At 43.7% G+C, this 25,204-nt stretch overlaps 1 protein-coding gene across 5 annotated transcripts in view; it reads left to right on the top strand.

The window, feature by feature from the left end:
* Positions 1–25,204, top strand: part of FHAD1 (forkhead associated phosphopeptide binding domain 1) — a 147,013-nt gene that overhangs the window by 11,135 nt on the left and 110,674 nt on the right. For all 5 annotated transcript variants that reach the window (XR_014241652.1, XM_082380985.1, XM_082380982.1 and 2 more), the window contains one exon: positions 17,904–18,110. Coding sequence is in view for 4 of the 5 variants with exons in the window: in XM_082380985.1 (XP_082237111.1) it covers positions 17,904–18,110 (207 nt within the window). In the remaining variant the exon portion in view is untranslated. The remainder of the gene's footprint in view (positions 1–17,903; positions 18,111–25,204) is intronic.

Below are 25,204 nucleotides of genomic sequence, written 5' to 3'. Positions count from 1 at the left end.
TTAATTTTGGTGTCCACATGTTCATTGACAGTATATAGAAATACAGTTGATTTTTGTATGCTTCTTGGTATTTTGCAACCTTAACTGAACTTTCTTATATAAGGGCTTTTGTAGATTTCTTGGGATTTTATACATAAGCAATCTTGTCACCTGCAAATAAGAACAGTTTTATTTCTCCTTTCAGAAAAGGAGATCTGAATGCCTTTAATTTTTTTTTCCTTGCTTTATTTCCCTGGTTAAGACTTCCAGGACTCTGTTGAACAAGAGCAGTGTATAAATCTTTATATTCGCTTGTTCCTGACCTTAGGGGAAAGCAGTCAGTCTTTCACCGCTAAGTACAAGGTTAGCTGTAGGGTTTTCATACATGTTCTTACGAAGTGAGAAATTTCCCCCTTTATTCCTAGTTTTCTGAGAATGTTTATTGTAAACTCAACAGATTTAAAGATAACTCCATGAACCTCCCCATGAGATTCTCCTCCATGATGTGGTCTCCCTTCAAGGACACAGAAAATCTGTGCAGTGTGCAAAGTGGGAGGAAAAAGAAGAAGAAGAACTGTAGTTTCTTCTTTATCCTAACAAGGCATAGATTTGGGGTAGTTTTATTTCCTGTCTGGCTAAAGTAGAGACAGAGATCTCTGTTTTGAACCTGACTATGCTTTAGAAAACTGTAGTAATTTTTAAAAGCACAGGCTTTGGAGATAGACAGACCTGGGTTTGAATCTCATTAGGCTACTTTGTGGCTGAGTGACTTCAACCAAATTACTTAATCACTCTGAGCTCATTTCCCTGTCTGTAAACCTCTTACCTCACAGGGTTATTCTGAGGATTAAGTGAGAAATGCACATAAAGAGCCTGGCATGTGGTGCTCAGTAAATGACACAATGATCATTATTATGGTCTCATAAAACAGAGACTGAGAAGAATCCTCAGAGGGACACAGGGTTGAGATGAGGATCCACTGACATTCATAAGCCATTTGGAAAAGGGAACCAATGAGGACAGTTATTAACTAGACAGAAATTGAGTTGCATTCATTGTATAAAAATAATTGACTGCTTACTGCTCCTCGGACTTAGCTTAAGGAATACGTCACTGCCGCCAGCTACAGTCACGTTGATTTATGAAGGAATCAGTTGCATTTCCAGAAGCGCGAGCTCATTTTGGCTCCCTGGAGGACGGGTGATACATGAATTGCCAAGCGTTTAGGGGGTAGACTTTTGATGGGCGCTTCTGTCTTCTCTTAGACAAATCATCTTCCCAAAGCTTAAATGGGTTTGGGAGAGGAGATTTGCTCTGAAGAGGGGTGTGGGGACATGGGTCCATTTTGAAGAATTGAAACCTACAGACATATCAACATTTTCCAGTTTTATAAAATAAGACAAGGTAAAAATTGCCCCTCTGCTGACTTCATTGGGCCTTTCTGATCAGAAGAATCACCCCTGATCAGCTATGAGCCATCCCAAGGAATAATTCACCAGTCAATTTATAGTTTATGTTATTGAGGCCACTAGAAGTCATTCCACTAAATAAAATTCAGGGATATATATTAATAAAAAGTCATCCTTGCAATTACCCAGAGGTTACATCTAGCAAATAAAAAAGATTGTTTGTTTTATTTACCTGGATCAATCCTAAAGAATAGGCTGACATGTTGTTTTGACTGTTGGTATCGTAGTATTTTGACATCATTTACTCTTTCCGATAATGGAAGGTAGTTACATGCTTCTTGTTTTTAAAAATTGGGAGAAAGGAAAATATAAGGAAGGCAATAAAAGTCACTTGTAATCATTTGGCTCAGGGAAAAATCAATATTGATATTTGCAGGGTTTTACCGTCCAGACTTTTTTTCTATATCCTGTAAGGAGTTTGGTTCCCTAAAGGCAATAGGAAAACTGTTTATAGCCAGGCGAGTTAGAACTGTTTATAGTCAACAGTGATAACTGTTGTTATCACTCATTCATTTCACAGTATTTACCCAGAGCCTCAGCACTGAGCCAAGTCTAGGGGTACAACGATGGCAGAACTGGACATGGTCCCTGCAGTCAGGAAGCTGCCAGGAGAGAGAGAAATAAGTCAAATGATCCCACAAAGGTGTGACTAATTCCATTCCAACATTGGGGCTGTAAAGGAGAGGAATATGGAGGACAAGGAGGACTTAACTAGACAAAAGGAGAAGGGAACGGCATGTGCAAAGGCCCTGGGGTAGAAGAGCGTATTGTGAGCCCAAGGGACTGAGAGAAAACCAGGGCGTCCAGAAGTCAGAGTGGGAAGGAGGAGGGCTAAGTGACAAGTAGGCCTCCTTCATGTCACCATAAGGGTTTTGATCTTTATCTGAAAAGCAATGGGAAGAAGGCTTGAAGGATTATAAACAAGGGGAGACCTGCCAGTGAACATCCCGGCTGCTGTGTGCAGACGAGCCATCAGGAGCTCTATTCACAATCTCCCCTCTCCCATTTTACACAGCTCAAAGGCCTCAGCCTTGCTCATTTCACAGCTAAACCTTGCGAGTTATAGTTTATATGATTTGATGTGCCTTGTAAACTGTAATTTTTAGAGTTGGATATGGCTGTTATTTAAACTCTGCTGAGAAAGGGGCTCAATTCTTCCAGAATGAAGAAACACCAAGCCAGTGGTTGTTGGATTTTCCATATGTTTAAGAGTGGTTGTTAAACATGAGCTCCTAGACATTCTGACCCAGTGGGTTTGGGGTAAGGCCCAGGAATCTTCACATTTATATGCTCCCCAGGTTCAGGTAGGGGGAATGGAGTCCCCTGGAGTTGGTTCCAGGACCACACTTTGAGAACCCCACCATCAGTGCTCCCTCCCTCTCCCTTCTTGATCAGCAGTGCTTCTTCCCTTCTGATGTTCTGGGAGCTCCTGCTTGTGTGTGTGTGTGTGTGTATTATTTCAATAAACTTTGTTTTGAGGACAAGAGAAGCGAAGTTTAAACAATGAAGGGCTGACTGACCCTCCTCCCTCCCCAGGGACTCCCCCAGTCCCACCCTGGGGAGGTTCCAGGATCCCTAGATGACTGAGCTCTAGGACAGCCCAAGTCAGCGCAGGGCTGCAGCTGGGAGGGTAGAGATGGAGGAGAAGAAGAAAGAACAGACATGACAGGGGGATGAAATGCTGGTGTCCGCGCCTCCACCCTCGGTGGTCAGTGTCCTGCCAGCCGGCTCTTCTCTCATGGATGGAGCCATCTCTCCAGCCTGTGTCAGCCCTTCTCATGTGGGATCTGAGGGTCGTGAAGCCAGACTGATCTCACACACACACACCGGATCCCACACAGCCAGGTGACTCTCGTCGCCTTTCCTGGCTGCTGCCAGTTCTGGGCTGCCTCTCAGAAAAGAACCAGAGCCTACATCATAATCTTGTTTATTATTATCAAACAAGGCTGCTGGGATTGTCCTAGTATTTGCATCATTTCACGGACGTGCAGGTATGTCTGCTCTGTCAAAGGACACATACAGCTGTAACTCTGATGGGCATGGCCAAATTGCCCACCAGAGGTTCCCGGATGTGGTGTCCTGCCAGCAGTGGACGCCCGTCTCCCACTCCCTCCCCAGCCTAGGGTGTTGTCCACCCATTGGATCTTCACTGATCTACGGGGTGAAGTATGGTACCTGTGTCATTTTAACTCACATTTCTCTTATTCTAAGCGAACACCTACATTTTGAGACATAAGGTGACAGGAGGACTCTCTGTGGGGAAATCCACGGAATGAAACAGGCCTGGGAGGGTGCACTTGCTGGCTCCCCATCTGCATCCCGCTTGTCCTCAGCCTGGGTCGTGCTCCCGTCCCACCCCCTCCCTCACCCCCACCTCACCCCTGGCTCCTCCCCAAGTGCTCCTCGCTCTGAGGGTTCACCTATTTGGTCTCGCCAGTCCTCAGGGAATTTTGTGTCCCCTGTTTGGGAACTGGAGGCTGATTTCATTGGTCAGTTCCCACCACAGCAATTGATGGGCCTAGTTTCTCACCGGCAGATGGAGGGCTTCCAAGAGGAAAAAGTTCAGAGGAAAGGGCTAGATCGTGATCTCATTTTTCTCATTTTTTTATTGTGGTAAGATATGCATAACATAAAATTTACCATCTTAACCACTTTTATTAAGTGTACAGTTCAGTGGCATTAAATATATTCACACTGTTGTGCAACCATCACCCCCATCCATCTCCAGAACTCTTTGAATCTTGCAGAACTGAAACTGCACCCATGAAACAACATCTCCCCATGCCCCCCCATCCCAGCCCCCGGCAACCACCATTCTGCTTTCTGTCTCTATGACCTTGACTACTCTGGGCATCTCATGTAAGTAGAATCACAGTATTTGTCTTTTCGTGACTGGCTTCTTTCACTGAGTATAATGTCCTTAAAGTTCACCCATGCTGTAGCATGTGTCCAAATTTCCTTCCTTTTTAAGGCTGAATAACATTCCATTGTGTGGATTCACCACATTTTGTTTATTCATTCATCTACCGATGGACACTTGGGTTGTTTCCACCTTTTGGCTGTTGCAAACAACGCTATGAACGTGGGTGTATAAATATCTCTTCAAGCCCCTGCTTTCAGTTCTTTGGGATATATACCCAAAAGGAGACTTGCTGGATCATATGATAATTTTATTTTTAATTGTTTGAGGAACCGCCATGCTGTCTTCCATAGTGGCTGCACCAATTTACATTCTCACAACAGTGCACAAGGGTTCCCCTTTCCCTGCGTCCTCACCAACACTTATTTCCTTTTTTTTTTTTATAGTAGCCATTCTGATGGATGAGATGAAAGAAAGATCATAATCTTTTGAACAGCATACGTAATACAAACAGCTACAGCATACATTTATGGACTACTTACTGTATTTCACATGGCTTTATACATCATCTATGTATGTTCTGTATATATATTTATAGAATTATATCCTCAAAACAAATCCTGTGCAGGTGAGAACTACTATTATCATTATTATCCTCATTTGAAGACATGGAAATGGGACTCAGAAAGGTTAAGGAACTGGCCCAAATCACACAGCTAGTCGGGGGAGGTGGGGCTGAGTTTCAGACTGAGCTGACTCAAGCTTCTAAAAAAAGAAGCTTCACTTTTCGAGTGTAAATTTAGCTTTGGGAACATCTACTATCTAAATTGGAAATTCTCAGTAAGTTAACTGAGATAACAAGATTATTGACTAAGCTAGGGAAATTCCACCCTGTGGAATCCAGAATGGGGGTTGTCAGTGAAATGTGAGATGAATGGTCTCGTGATCCTCATTCATGCAACAGACTGAGGTGGCGCCATCTAGGGGGCGATTTGGGTAAAGAGGAGATGTTGACCTGGTGCTTTTCCAGGAAGAGGAGCATTGGGGCTGTTAAGTGGGGGCCCAGCCAGAACCACCACTCATCTCTCCAATCCAGCCAGAGTAAGTTCTCTGCTTATAAGGGCTGGTGGGATTCGATTAGTCCCACCTGGATAACCCAGGATAGTCTCCCTCTTTTTTTTAAAATTTTTTTTTTTTTTTTGGCTGTGTTTGGTCTTCGTTGCTGAGCACAGGCTTTCTCTAGTTGTGGCGAGCGGGGGCTAATCTTTGTTGCGGTGCAGGGGCTTCTCATTGCAGTGGCTTCTCTTGTTGCGGAGCACGGGCTCCAGGCGTGCGGACTCAGTAGTTGTGGCACGTGGGCTCAGTAGTTGTGGCTCGTGGGCTCTGGAGCGCAGGCTCAGTAGTTGTGGCTCACGGGCCTAGTTGCTCCGCGGCATGTGGGATCTTCCCGGACCAGGGCTCGAACCCGTGTCCCCTGCATTGGCAGGCGGATTCTTAACCACTGCGCCACCAGGGAAGTCCCTAGTCTCCCTCTTTTAAGAGCACTGATTAGTAACCTTGACATCTGCACAGTCCCTTTTGCCACGTAATGGAGCATATTCCCAGGTTCCGGGGATCAGGGCATGGGCATTTTTGGGAGACCATTCTGCCCACCACATTAATACTACCACCTGACTGGACCGTTGCTTTGGGACTGGTTTGAGAGCTTTCTGGAAGAATCAGTAGGATCAATGCCACAGGCCGTGGAGAAAGATGGCTGGATGAGCTGGAAGGTGATAATACCATTACCAAGAGGGGAGGAAGCAGGATTGGCTGAGTGAGCGCCTCAACATCCAGGAAGCAGCCAGGTAGTTTGGGGCCTGGAGATGAACCAGGGGTTGGAAATACACATCCGTGGATCGAGGGGGTGGTACAGCGGCCCCAGCCCATGGACAGAGTGAGGAGGAAATGGACATCTGAGGGGAGAGGGGGCCGGCGTGGAGACCTGGAAGCAGTCAGAGAGGTGAGGGAGCCAGAGAGCTGTTGCCAGGCTGGGGGTATTAATAACAGAGACAGCTTGCTTTGTGCCAGGCACTGTTCTTGGCACTTTCGAGTGTGTTAACTCATTTCATCCTTAGGAGGTTAGTGTTGTTGGCCCCACTTCACAGATGAGGGCGTTGAGGCACAGATAGGCTGAGTATCCTGCCTGAGGTCACAGAGGGAGGCTGGGGCACTGGGAACCGCCCTCGGGCAGTCTGATTTCAGGACCAGCCTCTCCTGAGGCCTTGCCGGTCCGCAGGGCTCTCCCGGGGAGACCGGGGAGGAAGGATCCAGCTGATGGGGAAGCAGAGAAACTTCCTCTTTCCTTCCATGCCCAGACTCGTCGTCTCACCAGCGCCTGGCCATTTCCTCATATCCTTATTCTTTTGAAAACCCCATTTTTTTATTACTTCTGCACTACATCCCTTTCCTGAGGCAGTGGGGGGATGGGGCTGGGGGATGGGATAGCCAAGAACCAAAAGGTTAAAAGAAATAGGTAAAACACACACACACACACACACACACACACACACACACACACACACACACACGAGTTAATTTCAAAAATGTTATGCCACTCCTTTGAACATTTCACCAAGCAGTACCTTTTGTCAATCCTACAAAGCCCAGCTTATCAAACTCATTTTTGCTGCTCAGGGAGCAACCAAACAGAAGCAAAGAACCATGCCCCAGGCTGCACAGCTGGAAGATAGCAGAGGTGGGACTTGAACTCAAGGCTTTCTAACTCCAGAGCCCATCCTCTTGCTCATAATAGAGAACATTTCGCATTTGCCATATGTTCTCTTCTAAGTGCTTTTGTATGTATTATATCATTTATACGTCACCAGTAACTTATAAGACTGTCCTTTTGTTACCTTACAGATGAGGAAACTGAGGTATCACTTGCCCAAGGTCACCCTGCTAGGAAGTAGGAGAGCTGGACTCGAGCCCAGGCCACCCGCCTCAAAAGCCAGTCTAATAACCACCACATTGTCCTGCTTCCCCAACCCCTGAACCATCAGGCCAAGTGCCTCTCTCTGACAACTGTGTCAAATGTCACAGGGAGGCTGAGAGCCCGAGGAGGCCCCCGAGGGCAATGGCAGTGGGTTGAGAACCCATCGGGAAAGGAAAGGAACGCTCTTGAAGCCATTTGACAATAAAGGAAAGGAAGGGTGAAGGGGAGGCATTTCTAGGCCAGGGGGGATGGTAAGCACGTTCACAGGTTAGACGGAAGTTACACTGTCAAGATGAGGATGCAAAAGAGGAGATCGCTGAGGAGAGGGACCAGACCAGGGTGGGATGAAGGCAGGACCACCCGGAAGCCCTTGGCAGCTAAGAGAAGCCTTGAAGGTCCCATCCAAGAGCTTCCCCATACCTGGGAAGTCCAGGTCCTGGCAGGAAGCTGAAGGCACATTCACAGGGGTGTGGAGTGATGGAGGGGAGTCTCATGAAGGGACTCCATAGGGAGTGGGCAGGGCTCAGAGAAACCACAAAGGATAGTGCAGGGCCCAGAGCTAGCATGAGTGAGGACCGTTCCCACCCCCCAGAGCTGAGGGGTGAGGGGCAGGGGCAATTCCTGGGACCCGGAGACCCTGAGGGCTGGGTAGAGTCCTCTGAGGGAAGCTGTGTGGTCCCACAGAAAGGAAGCCAGGGGAGTAAGTACCCCAACCTCTCTCCCCCCTGCTCTGATCTCTAACCCCCCATTGGCCAAACCCAACCAGAAACCAGAGGCAAGGAGCCCATCAGCCCATGGATGCAGCTGCGCAGGTGGGCCTGCTGGGCAGGGGGCGCAGTGGAAAGGGATGGAGGAGCATCAGGAGAAGCAGATGGAGAAGGCCCGGCAGGTGCAGGAGGTGAAGATCTGGGAGGCTGTTATCAAAGTAGAATGAAAAGCCTGAGACCAGGGACCTGCGGGCTGGGGGGCCCAAAGGGCGCTGGGCCAGCCTCAGGACAGAAGTGTGAGGGTGGCAGGAGGGTTTGGGGGCCAGGATGGACTTGAAGGAGCTGGTGAGCTTGAGCAGGGCCCAGGCTGGGTGAGTGTAGGGCATTACCCACAGGGAGGGGAGGGGGAGCAAAGGCTATGTGACTCAAGGAGAGGACGAGAGAGAGGATAAGGAAGGCCGGGATCGGGAGGTTATGGTCTGAGATGGGGCTTCCCAGTTCCAGGTGATGCAAGGTTGAAACCTAGCTCCAGAGGACGGTTCCAGGGACACGTCGAACCTCAGCGACAACGTCAGCGAACCTCAGGGCAACGTCATAACTCAGTCAGCTTCCAGAGGAGGCTTCCTCAAAGCACAGGAGTCATCGGAGCAGATGGTCGTTGTTAATAGATGTTTAAACGTCTCAATATTTTACGGACTCACTATATACTTTTTAAAGATATTTAAAATGCAGGAGCCTTTAAAAAATGCACTTGTTTTCTATATTAGGTTCTGCCTGTCTCCTCTCTCATTATTAAATCACTCTCTACTCTGAAAATCACAGGGTACAAATCAAAGGTACAGGTTTTGGAATTAGACTTGGGTTCAAACCCTGACATTGCCCTGTGCCAGCATCTTGATGTTGACTGAGTCACTTCATCTTAGCCATTTTTTAAATCGTGGTAAAATACATATAAATTTTACCATCTTAACCACTTTTAAGTGTACAGATCAGTAGTTGTAAGATATTCACATTGTTGTGCAACCAGTCTCAGAATTTTTCATCTTGCAAAACTGAAATTGTACCCATGAATCAACAACTCCCTGTTTCCCCCTCCCCCAGCCCCTGGCAACCCCCATTCTATTTTGTTTCTATGAGCTTGACTACTCTATGTACCTCACATAAGTGCAATCATACAAAATTTGCCTTTTTGTGACACTTATTTCACATAATGTCCTCACGGTTCATCCATGTTGTAGCATGTGTCAGAATTTCCTTCCTCCTACACTGAATAATATTCCACTGTATGGATGGACCACATTTTGCTTATCCAATCATCAGTCAGCGGGCACTTGGGTGGCTTCCACCTTTTGGCAATTGTGAATAATGCTACTATAAACATGAGTGTACAAATATCTCTTTAAGTTCCTGCTTTCAATTCTTTGGGGTATATACCCAGAAGTGGACTTGCTGGATCTTATGATAATTTTATTCTAAATGTTTTGAGAAGCCGCTATACTGTTTTTCATATCAGCTGCACCATTTTACATTCTCAGCAGTGCATAAGTGTTCCACGTTCTCTACATCCTTGCCAACACTTGTTATTTTCTGTTGCTGTTTGTTTGTTTTTGATAGTAGCCATCCTAATGGGTATGAGGTGGTATCTCACTGTGGTTTTGAGTTGCATTTCCCTAATGAGTAGTAATGTTGAGCATCTTTTTATATGCTTGTTGGACATTTGTATATCTTCTTTGGAGAAATGTCTATTCCAGTTCTTTGCCCATATTTGATCAGGTTATTTGGGGGGTTTGTTGTTGTTGTTGCTGAGTTATAGTTCTCTATATATTCTTCATATTAACCCTTTTTCAGGTTTGTGATTTGCAACTATTTTCTCCCATTCTCTAGATGGCCTTTCACCCTGTTTATTGTGTCGTTTGATTCACAGAAGTTTTAACTTTTGATATAGTTGAATTTATCTATTTTTACTTTTGCTGCCTATGCTTTTGGTATCATATCCAAAAAAGCATTGCCAAATCCAATGTCATAAAGCTTTCCTCCTGTGTTTTCCTCTAAAAGTTTTATAGTTTTAGACTACGTTTAAGTCTTTGATCCACTTTGAGTTAATTTTTGTATATGGTGTAAGGTAAGAGTTCAACTTAATTCTTTTGCAGTTTTTCCCAGCATCATTTGTTGAAAATACTGTTCTTTCCCCATTGAATAATCTTGGCACCCTTGTCAAAAATCATTTGACCATATATGCAAAGTTTTATTTTTGTGCTCTCTATTCTATTCTATTGGTCTATGTGCCTGGCCTTATGTCGGTATCACACTGTTTTGATTACTGTACCTTTGTATGCAGTAAGTTTTGAAATCAGGAAGTGTGAGACCTCCAGCTTTGCTTTTCTTTTTCAAGATTATTTTGGCTATTTGGGGTCCACTGAGATTCCATATGAATTTTAGGATGGATTCTTCTATTTCTGCAAAAACTACTATTGGGATTTTGATAGGGATTGCATTGAATCTGTAGATCCTGCTGGGTAGTAATGATATCTTAACAATATTAAGTCTTCCAACCCATGAATACAGGGTGTCTTTCCATTTATTTGTGTCTTTAATTTCTTTCACCAGCACTTTGTAGTTTTCAGTGTATACATCTTTTACCACCTTGGTTAAATTTATCCCAAAATATGTTATTCTTTTTGATGCTATTGTAAATGAAATTATTTTCTTAACTTCCCTTTCAGATTGTTCATTGTGAGCATATAGAAACACAACTGATATTTGTGTGTTGATTTTGTATCCTACGACTTTGCTACTGAATTTTGTTTATTAGTTCTAAGAGGGTTGTGGTTTTTCATGGACTCTTTAGGATTTTGTACATGTAAGATCATGTTGTCTGTGAACAGAGATAATTTTACTTCTTCCTTTCCAATTTGGATGCCTTTATTTCTTTTTCTTGCCTAACTGCTCTGGCTAGGACTTCCAGTACTTTGTTGAATAGAAGTGGCAAAAGCAGGTATCCTTATCTTATTCTTGATCTTAGAGAAAAAGCTTTCAGTCTTTCACCTTTGAGTATGATGCTACCTGTGGGCTTTTCATATTTGACCTTTATTATGTTGAGGTAATTTCCTTCTATTCCCTGTTTGTTGAGTGCTTTTATCATGAAAGAGTGTTGCATTTTGTCAAATGCTTTTTGTACATCAATCGAGATGATCATTTTTTTCCTTCTTTCTGTTAATGTGATGTATTACATGGATTGATTTTCATATGTTGAACCATCAAGTCTGCATTCCAAGAATAAATCCCACTTGGTCATAGTGTATGATCCTTTTAATGTGCTGTTGAATCCAGTTTCCTCATATTTTGTTGAGGATTGTCATATCAGTGTTCATAAGAGATATTGGTCTGTAGTTTTCTTGTAGTGTCTTTGTCTGGGTTTGGTATCAAGGTAGTGCTGTCCTCTCACTTCACCTTTTGAGTCTCAGCTTCTTCATCTCTAAGATGGAGATAATAATAGAACCCCTGTTTAGGGCTGTCATGCAGATTAAATGAAAGAATGCACACAAAATGCTTCAGCAGGGCCCAGTTCACAGGAAGCCCTCAAAATGTGTTAGATGATGAGGAGGATAATAATAATAATAATAAATAAATAACAGTTCATCGCATAGTTGGACAGCTCAGTAGGATGGAGCTTATACAGTCAGTCTGTATTAGCAGCAGGGCGTCTGTCCAGTAGTAGCATTTAGCAATTTTCCAAGTAAAGGGAGTGAGTGATATTATAGGGCAGAACTAGGAAGCTCTCTCCTGGCCTAACATGTGGTAGAGGCTCACCCAATTTTGTGGAGTCATTTAAAACTTCCTGCTTCCTTTGATTTCTTAATAATGGCTTGACAGTTTTTGAGGAACTGAAAGTAGTGAAGCCTGGGAAGAGAAAATCAAAATGTAACACACAGAATTTCCCTCATTCATGGGTTATCAAAGGTTCAAAGGACACAAAGATCAATGGGAATGGTGATGAAGATGATGTGGGTGACATTTTCCAAAGAACTAATGTGTTTCAATTTTTTTTAATACTTTATTTTTTGAACAGTTTTAGGTTTACAGGAAATTGAGCAGATAATACAGAGAGTTCCCATATATCCACCCCTCCAATACACACAGTTTCCCCTATTATTAACATCTTGCATTAGTGTGATACATTTGTTACAACTGATGAACCAATATTGATATGCTATTATTAACTAAGTCCATAGTTTATATTAGGGTTCACTCTTTGCGTTGTACGTTCTTTCGTTTTGACAAATGTATAGTGACAAGTATCCACCATTACAGTATCATAAAAAATATTTTCACTGCCCTAAAATCCCCTGTGCTTCTCCTATTCATCCTGAGCCCCAGAGCCCCTGTGCCCCTGGCAAACACTGATCTTTTACTCTCCTTATAGTTTTACTTTTTCCAGAATTTCATACAGTTGGAATCATACAGTATGTAACCTTTTCAGACTAGGTTCTTTCACTAAGCAATATGCATTTAAGATTCCTCCATGTCTTTTTGTTATTTGATAACTCATTTATTTTTATCACTAATATTTCATTGTATGGATGTACTACAATTTGTTTATCTATTTACCTTTTAAAGGACATCTTGGTTGCTTCCAGTTTTTGGCAATTATGAATAAAGATGCTGTAAGCATGTATCCAAAATAAATGAGTCTTCATGGATATAGAGAACAGACTGTGGTTGCCAAGGGGGAGGGGGTTGGGAGAAAGATGGAGTGGGAGGTTGAGGTTAGCAGATGTAAGCTGTTACATATAGAATGGATAAACAACAAGGTCCTACTGTATAGCACAGGGAACTATATTCAATATCCTATGATAAACCATAATGGAAAAGAATATTTTAAAAAGAAAGTATATATATGTATAACTGAATCACTTTGCTGTACAGCAGAAATTAACACAACATTGTAAATCAACTATACTTCAATAAAATAAATAAATAAACAAAATAAATGAGTCTTAAAAGTCAACAATAAGTAACCAAACAACCCAACTTAAAAATGGGCAAAAGAGCTGAAGAGACACCTCACCAAAGAAGATCTACAGATGTCAAATAAGCATATGAAAAGATGTTAAACATCATATATCATTAAGGAATTTCAAATAAACATGAAATATCTCTTCATTTATTTAGACTACTTTGATTTCTTTCATCAACATTTTGTAGTTTTCTTCATATACCTCTTCATATAGCTAAGTATTCTGTTAGATTTATTCCTAAGTACTTCATTTTTTTTTTTTTTTTTTGGTGCTAATGTAAATGGTGTTGTATTTTTAATTTCAAATTCCACTTGTTCATTGTTGGTATATAGGAAAGCAATTGACTTTTTCATATTAATCACGTACCCTGCAACCTGGCTATAATGGCTTATTAGTTCCAGGAGGGCTTTTTGTCAGTTCTTTGGGATTTTCTGCATAGACAATCATGCCATCTGCAAAATGGGCAAAAGATCTGAACAAACACCTCACCAAAGAAGATTTTTTTTCCTTCCCAATCTATATATCTTGTATTCTCTTTTCTTGCCTTGTTGCATTAGCTAGGACATACAGTACAATGTTGAAAATGAGTGGTGAAAGGGGACATCTTCGCCTTATTCCTGATCTTAATTGGAAAGTTTCTAGTTTCTCACCATTAAGTATGATGTTAGCTTTAGGGTTTTTATAGATGTACTTTATCAGGTTGAGGAAGTTCCCCTCCATCCCTAATTTGCCAAGAGTTGTTGTGGTGGTTTGTTGGTTTGTTACTTTATCATGGATGGGTGTTAAATTTTGTCAAATGCTCTTTTTTTTTTAATATTTTAAATATATTCTTTATTCTAGGAAGACTATAACATTTTATTTTATTTTATTTTATTTATTTTATTTATTTATTTTTGGCCGTGTTAGGTCTTCGTTGCTGCACACGGGCTTTCTCTAGTTGCGGCGAGCGGGGTCTACTCTTCGTTGCGGTGTGCAGGCTTCTCATTGCGGTGGCTTCTCTTGTTGCGGAGCACGGGCTCTAGGCGTGTGGGCTTCAGTAGTTGTGGCATGCGGGCTCAGTAGTTGTGGCTCTTGGGCTCTAGAGTGCAGGCTCAGTAGTTGTAGCTCACAGGCCTAGTTGCTCCGTGGCATGTGGGATCTTCCCAGACCAGGGCTCGAACCCGTGTCCCCTGCATTGGCAGGCAGATTCTTAACCACTGTGCCACCAAGGAAGTCCCTGTCAAATGCTCTTTTTGCATCTACTGATATGACAATGCGATTTCTCTTCTCTACGCTGTTGATGTGATGGATTACATTAATTGATTTCCAAATGTTGAACCAGCCTTGCATACCTGGAATAAATCCCACTTGACTGTGGTGTATAACTCTTTTTATACATCACTGGATTCAATTTGCTAATATTTTGTTGAGGATTTTGCATCTATGTTCATGAGAGGTATTGGTCTGCAATTTTCCTGTTTTGTAATATCTTTATCTGGTTTTGCTATTAGAATAAGTTTGGCCTCACAGAATGAGCTGGGAAGTGTTCCCTCTTCTTCTATTTTCTGGAAGAGATTATAGAGAACTGGTATCATTCTTTCCTTAATGTTTGATAGAATTTACCAGTGAACCCATCCAGGCCTGGTGCTTTCCATTTTGGAAGGTTATTCATTATTGATTCAAATTCTTTACTAGATATGAGTCTATTCAGAGTATTTATTTCTCCTTGTGTGAGTTTCAGTAGATTGTGTCTTTCAAGGAAATGGTCCACTTCATTAAGTTATAAAATCTGTGGGCATAGAATTATTCATAATATTCCTTTATTATCCCTTCAATGTCCATGAGATCAGTAGTGATGCCATCGCTTTCATTTCTGATTTTAGTAATTTGTATCTTCTCTCTTTTTTTCTTGGTTATCCTGCTAGAGGTTTGTCAATTTTATTGATCTTTACAAAAACAAAAAACAAAAAAAACCAGCTCTTTATTTTGCTGACTTTTCTCTATTGTTTTCCTGCTTTTTATTTCATTCATTGCTTCTTTTCTTCTGCTTGTGGTAGGTTTATATTGCTCTTCTTTCTCTAGTTTCATAAGGTGGAAGCTTAGATCTTCTTTTCAAATGTGTGCCTTCAATGCCATAAATTTCCCTCCAAGCACTGCTTTCACTGCATCTTGCAAATTTTCATAGGTTGTATTTTCATTTTCATTTAGCTCAAGATAAATTTTTATTTCCCATGAGACTTCCTCCTTGACCCATCTGCTATCTAGAAGTGTGTTGTTTAATCTCCAAATATTTGGGGATTTTCCAGCTGTCTTTCTGGTATTGGTTTCTAGCTTAACTCCATTGTGGTCTGAAAACATACTTTGCATAATTTCTATTCTTTTAAATTTGTTGAGGTATATTTCGTGGCCTGGAATGTGGTCTGCTTGGTGAATGTTCCATGTGAGCTTGAGAAGGATGTGTGTCTTGTTGTTGTGGGATGAAGTGGTGTGGTTGCCAGTTAGATCCAGGCAATGATAGTGCTGTTCAGTTCAACTTCATTCTTCCTGATTTTCTGCCTGGTGGATCCGCCCATTACTGACAGAGGGCTGTTGAGGTCTCCAGCTACCATGATGGATTCATCTGCTTCTCCTTGCAGTTCTATCAGTTTTTGCCTCCCATATTTTTTTTTTTTTTTAAGCACTTTTCTTTTTTTTTTTTTTTTTTATAGCTACTTTATTTATTTATTTTATTTTATTTTTGGCTGTGTTGGGTCTTCGGTTCATGCGAGGGCTTTCTCTAGTTGAGGCAAGTGGGGGCCACTCTTCATCGCGGTGCAGGGACCGCTCTTCATCGCGGTGCGCGGGCCTTTCACTATCGCGGCCCCTCCCGTCGCGGGGCACAGGCTCCAGACGCGCAGGCTCAGTAGTTGTGGCTCACGGGCCCAGCTGCTCCGTGGCATGTGGGATCTTCCCAGACCAGGGCTCGAACCCGTGTCCCCTGCATTAGCAGGCAGATTCTCAACCACTGCGCCACCAGGGAAGCCCGCCTCCCATATTTTGATGCTCTATTGTTGGGCACATACAATGAAGGATTGTTATGTCTTCTTGAAGAATCGACCCCTTTATCACTATGTATCGCCTCTCTTTATCCCTGATAACTCTCCTTCCTCTGAAGTTGGCTCTGCCTGAAATTAATATAGCTACTCCTGCTTTCTTCTTGTGTTTCAGTATTTTAAGTGCCAAAGTGTTTGGTAGGAATTTGCAAAGTGGGTAAGGGCACAGTCATTTGAATCAGGCAAACCTGGGAACAAGCCAAGCGAGTCAAACTGGCTGACTGTGGGCACACTTAATCATTCTATGCCTCAGTTTCCTCATCTAAAAATGAGTAACTATCGGACCTACTGTACAGCACAGGGAACTATATTCAATATCTTGTAATAACCTGTAACGGAAAAGAATCTGAAAAAAAATAGATATTATATATATGTATAACTGAATCACTTTGCTGTACACCTGAAACTAACACATTGTAAATCAACTATACTTCAATAAAAAATTAAAAATTTTTTTAAATGAGGAAGTATCCCTTTGAATTATTGTGAGGATGATATGGGATAATGCAATAAAGCACTTAGCAAATTTTCTGGCATTTGTGTAATTACACATAATGTGTAATTAATATATTCTACTAATATATGCAGTTATATTATTATCTATTCATATAATATAAGCTATTATATTATTAATATAAGCTATTGGTTATAATTATATTGTGGGACGTTAGTAGAGATTTCTAAGTCCAAGTACTCTCTATGAAAGTTGGATGAGGCACTCTGAGAAGAGTAACGTAGAAAATAATTGCAAAGTCTCAGGCTGGAGTGGATGGCTCATGGCAGTGTCCTGAAAAGACAGAAGACTTCACATGTGCCCTGCAGCCCATAGTCCCGGGCGCCGGGGCCAGGGGGAATGTGATATTTCCTCCTTGGTGCCGAGTTTTGCTCATTCTTCTTATTAAAGTGGTTACACAGGAGGCTTCTGACCCCACTGACAATTCACTGTCTGGGTTCTCTCTCTTTTGGGGGAAATGTGGTCACACCAGGGCCCCTATTGAAAAATAGATCATCTTTGGTTAGATAAATCCTGATTAGCTTTTAAGAAGCAACAGTAATAATTAATCACATGGGAAAAACCTTCATTGTACACCAAGGCTTTTAAAAGGTAGTTATAAAACTGTGTTGTGTGGTGTGAGCTCAATTGTGTTTAAACTTTTTAAAAAGATTGTAAGCATAGAAAAAAGTCTGGAAGGATGTGAACCACCGTGTTCACAATGCCTGCCTCTGGGGGACGGGAGTCTAAGTGATTTTAATGTCTTCTTTGTGTTTTTCTCTAGTTCTCATTTTCTGCATTATTACAAAAAACATGTTATTTTAAAAATGAATAGAACAAACAAATGAAAACAACAATTATTACAAAACCTCCCCTTAACTTTAACACTTGCGGTAAATGGACAGTTGTCACTTGCCAACTGACCTTTCTGGTTTGTGTTGGGCCATTTCTGCTGTCTTGCCATGCGGGACAACCAAAAGGATACTTGCATGGGATCAGAGAACTATAATGTGGCCAATTCCTGGCCAATTCCCCCCTAGTTCCCTCTTGCCTCTGTGTTGCCTGACTCCCTACCCAAAAACTGGGCATCTATTCTGGGTCTGGTGTCAGGGTCTGGTGACCCTCCACTCACTAGCTGTGTGGCCTTAGGCAAGTGACTTAACCTCTCTGACCCTCAGCATCCACCTTTTAAAATGAGGATTGCAGTGACCATCCAGCCAGATGAAGTGGTTAGCACATTGGGGCACCCAGTGTCAGTGGCACTAGTAAATATTAGGGCCCCCTTGTTATTCCTGTTTTCCTGGCTCTGACTATCCCCCTTCTCCATTTCAGTCTGCAGACATCGACAACCATCACGCGCTCATTGAATATAATGAGGCCGAGAGCAGCTTTGTTCTCCAGGACTTCAATTCCCGCAACGGCACGTTCGTCAACGAGTGCCACATTCAGAACGTGGCTGTGAAGCTCATACCTGGAGACATCCTGAGGTTTGGGTCCGGAGGGCCGACCTACGAACTGGTCATCGAAAACCCAGCCTCGGTGAGTCCAGGCCCCTGCGGGGTGGGGGAGGGGTGCAGAGGTGCCGTGTTGTGTCACCTTCCGTGCAGCCTAGGGCTCAGATGCGGCCACAGGTGGAGTTCGTCTGGAGCGCGTCACTCCGCTTTCACGCTGCACGCACAGTGGCAGCCACAAGACCCGATTCTGCGATTCTGCGAAGTTCAGACCCATCGCGTGGGTGCCGGGGGAGAGCGAGTCCTCGCGCCCTCTTCTGGGCGTTTCTTGGAATTACATGCAAGAGTTGCCTAGCGACCAGCCCAGAACGAGAGCATTTTCCTGAAAAGTGAAGCTTGGCGAGGGGAGGTGGAAAACAGGTGTGTGCTTTTGAAGATGCAGAGATGGATGCTTCCTTTTTAGGCAGATCAGTGCTCTGCAACTTCCTAGCGCTGCGACCTCGGCCAGGGTTCTTTGCATGCCTGGGTCTGGGTCTTCTCAGCGGTGCAGGGCATTGAGATAGTATCTGTGTGTAAAAAGTCAAAGTCTCTGGCGGGAGTAGACGCTCAAGGCCTGCCAGCTGTTATCACACCCGGATCAGAAATGTTCCCGGGATCAGGACCTAAAGTATGGCCCCAGGTTAAGCGGAACGTAACCCAAAACTCGCCCAGCAAAGCTCAGTCACAAGAAGTATCTGGTTCAGTAAGGAGGAAGGATGGGGGCTGATTAGCAACATAGTCCTGGGTCAGAACCCCAGCTCTGCCACTGGCCCACTCGGTGTGCTCTTGCACAAGCCATTGGACCCCTCAGAACCTCGGTTTCCTCATCTGCAAAATGGGGCCAACGACAGCAATGACCTTGCAGGCTTATCTCGAGGGCTAAATGAGATGGTTATAATTGTAAAACTCCCAGAATAGTGCCCGTTCGTGGTGAGCACATAATTAATACCTGTCATGTGTGTCCCAGAGAGATGATGTGTTAACCTCACTTCCCAGCACCAAGAACGCTGCATGGACTGAGACCTCCTTTCTGGGACGAGGCTGGGTATAAATAAATAAAGTTTAGAGAGTCTAGACAGAATCCTGGGGTGTGGGTCCCCTAGGCAGCCCTAAATACTCACTCAGAGAAGATCAGCAGCACCCCTCAGGCTGCAGGGCCCGTGACGCCGCATGCATCACGTTTGGCTTTGCAAATCCGGGGCAGTTTTCTCCTGCTGCTGCTCAGCCCCCTTTTCCTCCTTGGACCAACATTAAAGTGTGCTCACTTGTGGGATGCACTGGGGTCCACTGGCTGCCCTGAGGAGGGGCTCCTGACCCAGAAGGTGTTGACCTGATCAGGGATTCTCAGCATGGGTTCTAAGGATCCCCCTCGTCAGAACCACGTGGGGAGCAGACCAATAGTGCAGATCTGGGCTTCACCCCAGGCCTGAGGACTCATACTTAGGATTCCCAGATGAAATGCAGGACACTCAGTTAAATCTGAATTTCAGGTAAGCACCAAATAATTTTTATGTACAGGTGTGGCCCAAATATTGCAAGGAACCACTTATGCTAAAAAAATTATTTGGTGTTTATCTGAAATTCAGATTTAACTGAAACCCTATAGTTTATTATATATTTATTTATTCATTTATTTATTTATGCGAGATCTGGCAACCGTACACATCCTCCCTGGGAGTGGGGCCTGGGAGTATGCATTCTCACAAGCTCCCTGATGATTCTGATGCACCCCCCAATAGTAGGGAAACCCAAATTTAGAATCATTTGTATGGAACACTTACAGAATTTTTTAGGGATCAAAGAAAAGGGGATTTCAAACTCCCAAGCCTGAAAATCCAAGTTCGTGAAGTTTGATTCAATGTGCCCCAACATGTCTGATTACAGGAATTTTTCAGGAATGGTCAGTAAAATTACAGGTTCCCAGGCCCCCTCCCTGGGAAATTCTGACTTTGTGGCTTGCCCGTGGGGGGGAAGAAGTCAGGGAGCAGCAAACAATATCTGCATTTTTTTCTTTTTTTTTCATACAAAGATATTTATTGAAATATTATTTATAGGGGCATAAAATTTGAAACCTAAATTTCCCTTAAAAGGGGGCATTGTTTAATAAATTTTAAGGAGTTCGTTTATATATGGAATACTGTTCTGCCTTTTTAAAACACAGCTTTATTGAGATATAATTGACATGCAATAAACGGCACATGTTTAAAGTCTGTAAGTGGATGGGCTTTGACATATGTGTACACCTGTGAAACCATCGCCACAATCAAGATAGTGAACAGATCCTTCCTCCTCCAAAGTTTCCTCCGGATCACAGCATGTGTTTGTTTGCTTGCTTACTCTTAACAGCTTCACTGAAGTACAATTTACATAACAGAAACTTCACCCATTTTAAGTGTCCAATTCAAGCAATTTTAATACATTTATGGAGTTGTGCAGCTATCACCACAACCTGCTTTCAGAACATTTTCATCCATTTCTATCACCCCAAACCTCGGAGAAACCCTGGAGGTACTTCATTTTGGGGTTTGTTTTTAACTTTTAATTTTCAAAATTGTGGTAAAATACACATAAGATTTACCATCTTAACCATGTTTAAGTGTACAGTTCAGTGACATTAAATATATTCACACTGTTGTGCAACCATCACCCCCATTCATCTCCAGAACTTTGTTCATCTTCCCAAACTGAAACTCTATGCCCATCAAATAAAACCCCCTGCTTCCTTCCTCCCCTCCCACCATGCTTTCTGTTTCTGTGAATTTGACTATTCTAGGTACCTCGTATAAATGGAATCTTACATTGTTTGTCCTTTTGTGACCATCTTATTTCACTTAGTATGATGTCCTCATGGTTCATTCCAGCTGAATAATATTTCATTGTATGGATTCACCACATTTTGTTTATCCGTTCATCCATCCATGGCCACTTGGGTTGCTTCCACCTTTTGGCCATTTTGAGTAAGTTTGTTATGAACATGGGTGTACAAATATGGAATGGGGACTTTATTTTACAAGGTGCTTCTTATATAATTGTGGGAAACAGTGATGACGACCTCTAACCTTGAGTAGATAAGACGGAAGAAGATGCTTTGTAAGAAGAGAAACCAGGAGAACAGCAGGAGGAATCACTGACATGAACAGCACCGTGCTAAGCAATTCACATGCTTTCCCTTATTTCATGCTCACAGCAACCTATGAGATGGGTTCTCCCATGATCCCCATTTTACAGACAAGGAATCCGAAACTCAGAGAGGTTAAGTAATTTCCCCAGGGCCACACAGCTAGTCAGTGCAAATTAAACACTATCCCCACTTGAGGAAAAAGGAGGGGAGAAAACCACTTAGTCTGATGCTAGCTGGAGCAGTAGCCTTGACTGGTTTTCACACAGAGCAAAGCATACTCTCACGGTCACTCGAATATACACGGATTTTTTCAATTCTTATTTCTACACGCACTTGCACCTTGCTTCATTCCTCAGGTGACTGCGGGCAGCTGCACAAGTGTTCCCCTGGCCTGTGCCCAGGGCACTTTGCAGGAGTCTCCCCAGCCCCATCTTCTCAAAAGTGCTCTCTGCCGGGGCGTCCGCAGCTTGAGAAGCTTCCATCCATGACGCTCTTATTCATGGAGGGGTCCTTTGCAGGGCCCGCGTGAGGGCAGCCTGTGGACTGACTGACACGTTCCTACAAATTCCACTTCCTGATGACCCCAACCTGCTGGCTGTTTAGAAGAAGAGAAAGAAAGAGGGGAAAAAGGGAGAGGTATTGAAGAGCATCTCTCATCAAATATTTTGAAGCCGAGTTTTTCTAAGAAATTCGTGGCCGTCTTGCTTCCAGCATGTTCTTGTTTCCAATTGATTTTGGGGTCCCTGGTGAGGGCACTGTGTTTCCTCCTTGGGTGGAGTTTCCACGGAGGACTGCCCTGATATCATACAGATTAAGTATGATCAGAACTGTTCTTCTCCTGACAAAGAGTTCCCAAATGAAAACATCTATTTCAGGTTTTGTGGTGACCATAACCAATAGAGGAGGGTGTGACAGCATTTTATTGGGGGAGGGGGGTGAGGTGGCGGGCGGTTAGGAATCCAGATGTGTTCGCAGATGTCACAGTGGTTAGAGCACGTGCCCTGAGGTCAGGCTGACTCCAGCACAGTCCCAGCCCTGCTCTCGTACTGGCTTTTATACTGGACGTGCACAAATCATCTACCTCTCAGAGCCTCGGTCCCCACTCCTGTAATAATAGTTCCTACCACCTTGAGTGACCGTGGTATTAAGTGGGCAAAGTACGTAAGTTGCTTAGTCCAGCGTCTGGCACCTAATAAGCACATGATAACCCTCAGCTTTAGAGTCAAGCAAACCATCACGGAGCAGCCAAGATGCCTCCTTCGTAAGTGTCCTTTTGGACAGGGAAACCTCCCAAGACCTGCCCCCACTAGCAGATAAATACATTTGCAGATAAATTACCCATAGAATAACATACAAGATGGAAAAATATAAAGAGAAACTCTTGTTTGACAAAGTACATTGGCAGCCAGGATGTGCCCAGGACCATACTTTGTAAATCATAGCTCTCTCATCAAAGTATTAGCTAGGGCTGCCATATTGCACAACTCCAGGGTCACCGTTCACAACGTAGTCCATGTGGATGGCGCCCACTGGAGCTGTGCAGGACGTAACCCGCAGGGCCGTTTGCAATGCCCTGAAGCAACCGTTGATTAATACCATAGAGTCTTGGTACCAGGCGTGGGAAATTGAAGTCATAAAGTCAGGTGTGCCTGCCGTATTGTGAGTTTTGTTTGTTGTTGCCTTTATTCGTGCTTTCTGAGCTCTGGGAAAGGAGGTGTAGAAACAAGCTGTGCTAGTCACAGTGGCGCCGTCCTTACAAGGCAGCTGAGTAAGGAAACCCACGTCACCCATATGTATAAATCATGTCTTTCTCTGTTCTGAAATACGGCAAAACTGATGGAAATGGCCAGAATGAAAAAGGAAGCCAGGCGCCACAAATGACGTGCCGAGTTGTTCCATGAGGGGGTTGACAGCTCCTTGGCAGCAGCCCCCAGCCCCACGATTGCCTGTGTCTGGCCTTCCCTGTAGCCTGCTCTGCCCAGTTACCAGTCCAACCAGACTCTCCCACGTGGCTCCTGGATACTGTCTTCTGTCCCTGCAATGTCATGACCTCCTATCTTGCGAGAAGAGTGCCCTCCGTCGGCCAATATTCCTTGCTGCTTTAATGGGGAAGCTCTGCAGAACACAATCGAGAAAGCAAGGGCTTTGGAGTTTGATGGACCCAAGTTGAAATGCCAGCTGCAACTGACTTTACCTTTCTGAGCTTCAATTTCCAATTTCTGCCAAGGAGCTACTCATTAATCCCAGGTCTCCTTTCCCCCTTCAGTTTTTTTTATAGAGATCCCTGGGACCACCCCTATCATGGTGTAAACTGAGGCCCAGAGAGTTTCAGCGACTTCCCCAAGGTTAGGCATCAGTCATATAGATCCAGAGCCAGGATTAAAAGGGAGTCCCTTGGAGGCTTTTCCTAATAGCACGAAGCATCATGGGGCCGTGAGAGCCCAGGCGGGTCCTTCACTGCCCAGCGGTTAAGGAAGGTCTTGCAATTCCCAGTCCAACCTACAGTTTCACACGCTGACAGGGGATGATTCATTATGTGGGTAAAAACGAAAGCCACTGATAATAGAAGAAAATGCATTTTCAGTTATCTGGCTTCCTTGCTTGTTTGGCTCCACTAACTTTTTTTTTGACTGCACCAACGCAGGATCTTAGTTCCCCAACCGGGGATCAAACCTGCGCCCCCTGCATTGGAAGCGTGGAGTCTTAACCACTGGACGGCCAGGGAAGTCCCTGGCTCCACTAACTTTTTTTTTTTTAATTATTTTATTTATTATTTTTGGCTGCATTGGGTCTTCGTTGCTGCGCCCGGGCTTTCTCTACTTGCGGTGAGCGGGGGCTACTCTTCGTTGCAGTGCGTGGGCTTCTCATTGCGGTGGCTTCTCTTGTTGCAGAGCATGGGCTCTAGAGCACAGGCTCAGTAGTTGTGGCCCACGGGCTTAGTTGCTCCGCGGCATGTGGGATCTTCCCGGACCAGGGCTCGATTCCCTGTCCCCTGCATTGGCAGGCGGGTTCTTAACCACTGCGCCACCAGGGAAGTCCATCCACTAACTTTTTACCAGGGATATTGCTGCCGTTCCTGGACAAATTCAGTTGCCCCCTTTCTTCTTCTTTTTTGATGATGATGATAATACCTGATGGCTAATGTTCTATGCTCATTTATTATGGACCAGGAAGTGTTCCAAGCATTTCATGTGCACTATCTCACCCACTTCGCACAGACTAAGAAATGGCTGTTATTATCCCTATTTTTTACAGACAAGGCACAAAAATAACACATTCATCAGGGTCACAGTGAAGGAGCAGAGCAGGGAGCTGGGCCGGATTCTGTGTGATGCCAACTCCCAAGTTCTTAACCAGAGGTTGGCACACTATGGCCCAGGGCCAAATGCAGGCCATCGCCTGTTTCTGTAAAGTTTCATGGGCACACAGCCATCCCATGCATTTCAGTATTGCCTATGTTGTCTGCTACAACGGCAGAGTTAGCTGGGCAGATCATGTGGCACACAGGGCTGGAAATATTTACTGTCTGGCTCTACAGAAAACGTTTACCAGCCTCTGCTTGTAACACTACGCTGTACTGCCTCTTTCATTTTACTTGGTTTCTGAAAGAAGAACTTAAAATAGAGGGGGGAGCTGGGGAGAAAGAACTCACTCAGATTGAGCCTTACTGTGTGCCGGGAAAGGTGCTGGTTAATTGCTTAAGTTTACTGAGGAATAAGAAAAAACAGACATGCTGGAAAAATAAATTTTGAACAGTCTTTTCAATACCTCTTTAAAAAAGAGCTGGAAATATGTGGTTCTAAATATACAAACACATATATATGCATTTGCATATATAGTAATAATATAATAACATTGACATGTATCTGATAAATATACTAGACATTAACATATTATATATACAACAGATGCATATTATAAATTTTACCTGTTTCTTCAACTGGAAAGTTTTCTTTTAAAACTGTGGAATGTTGGGAATTCCCTGGTGGTCCAGTGGTTAGGACTCCACGCTCTCACTGCTG

Source organism: Balaenoptera borealis (assembly GCF_965194805.1).
Source record: "Balaenoptera borealis genome assembly, chromosome: 1".
NCBI classification, from domain to species: Eukaryota; Metazoa; Chordata; class Mammalia; order Artiodactyla; family Balaenopteridae; genus Balaenoptera; species Balaenoptera borealis.
The sequence above is the reverse complement of the archived record's forward strand: the minus strand, read 5'-3'. Positions and strand labels throughout refer to the sequence as shown.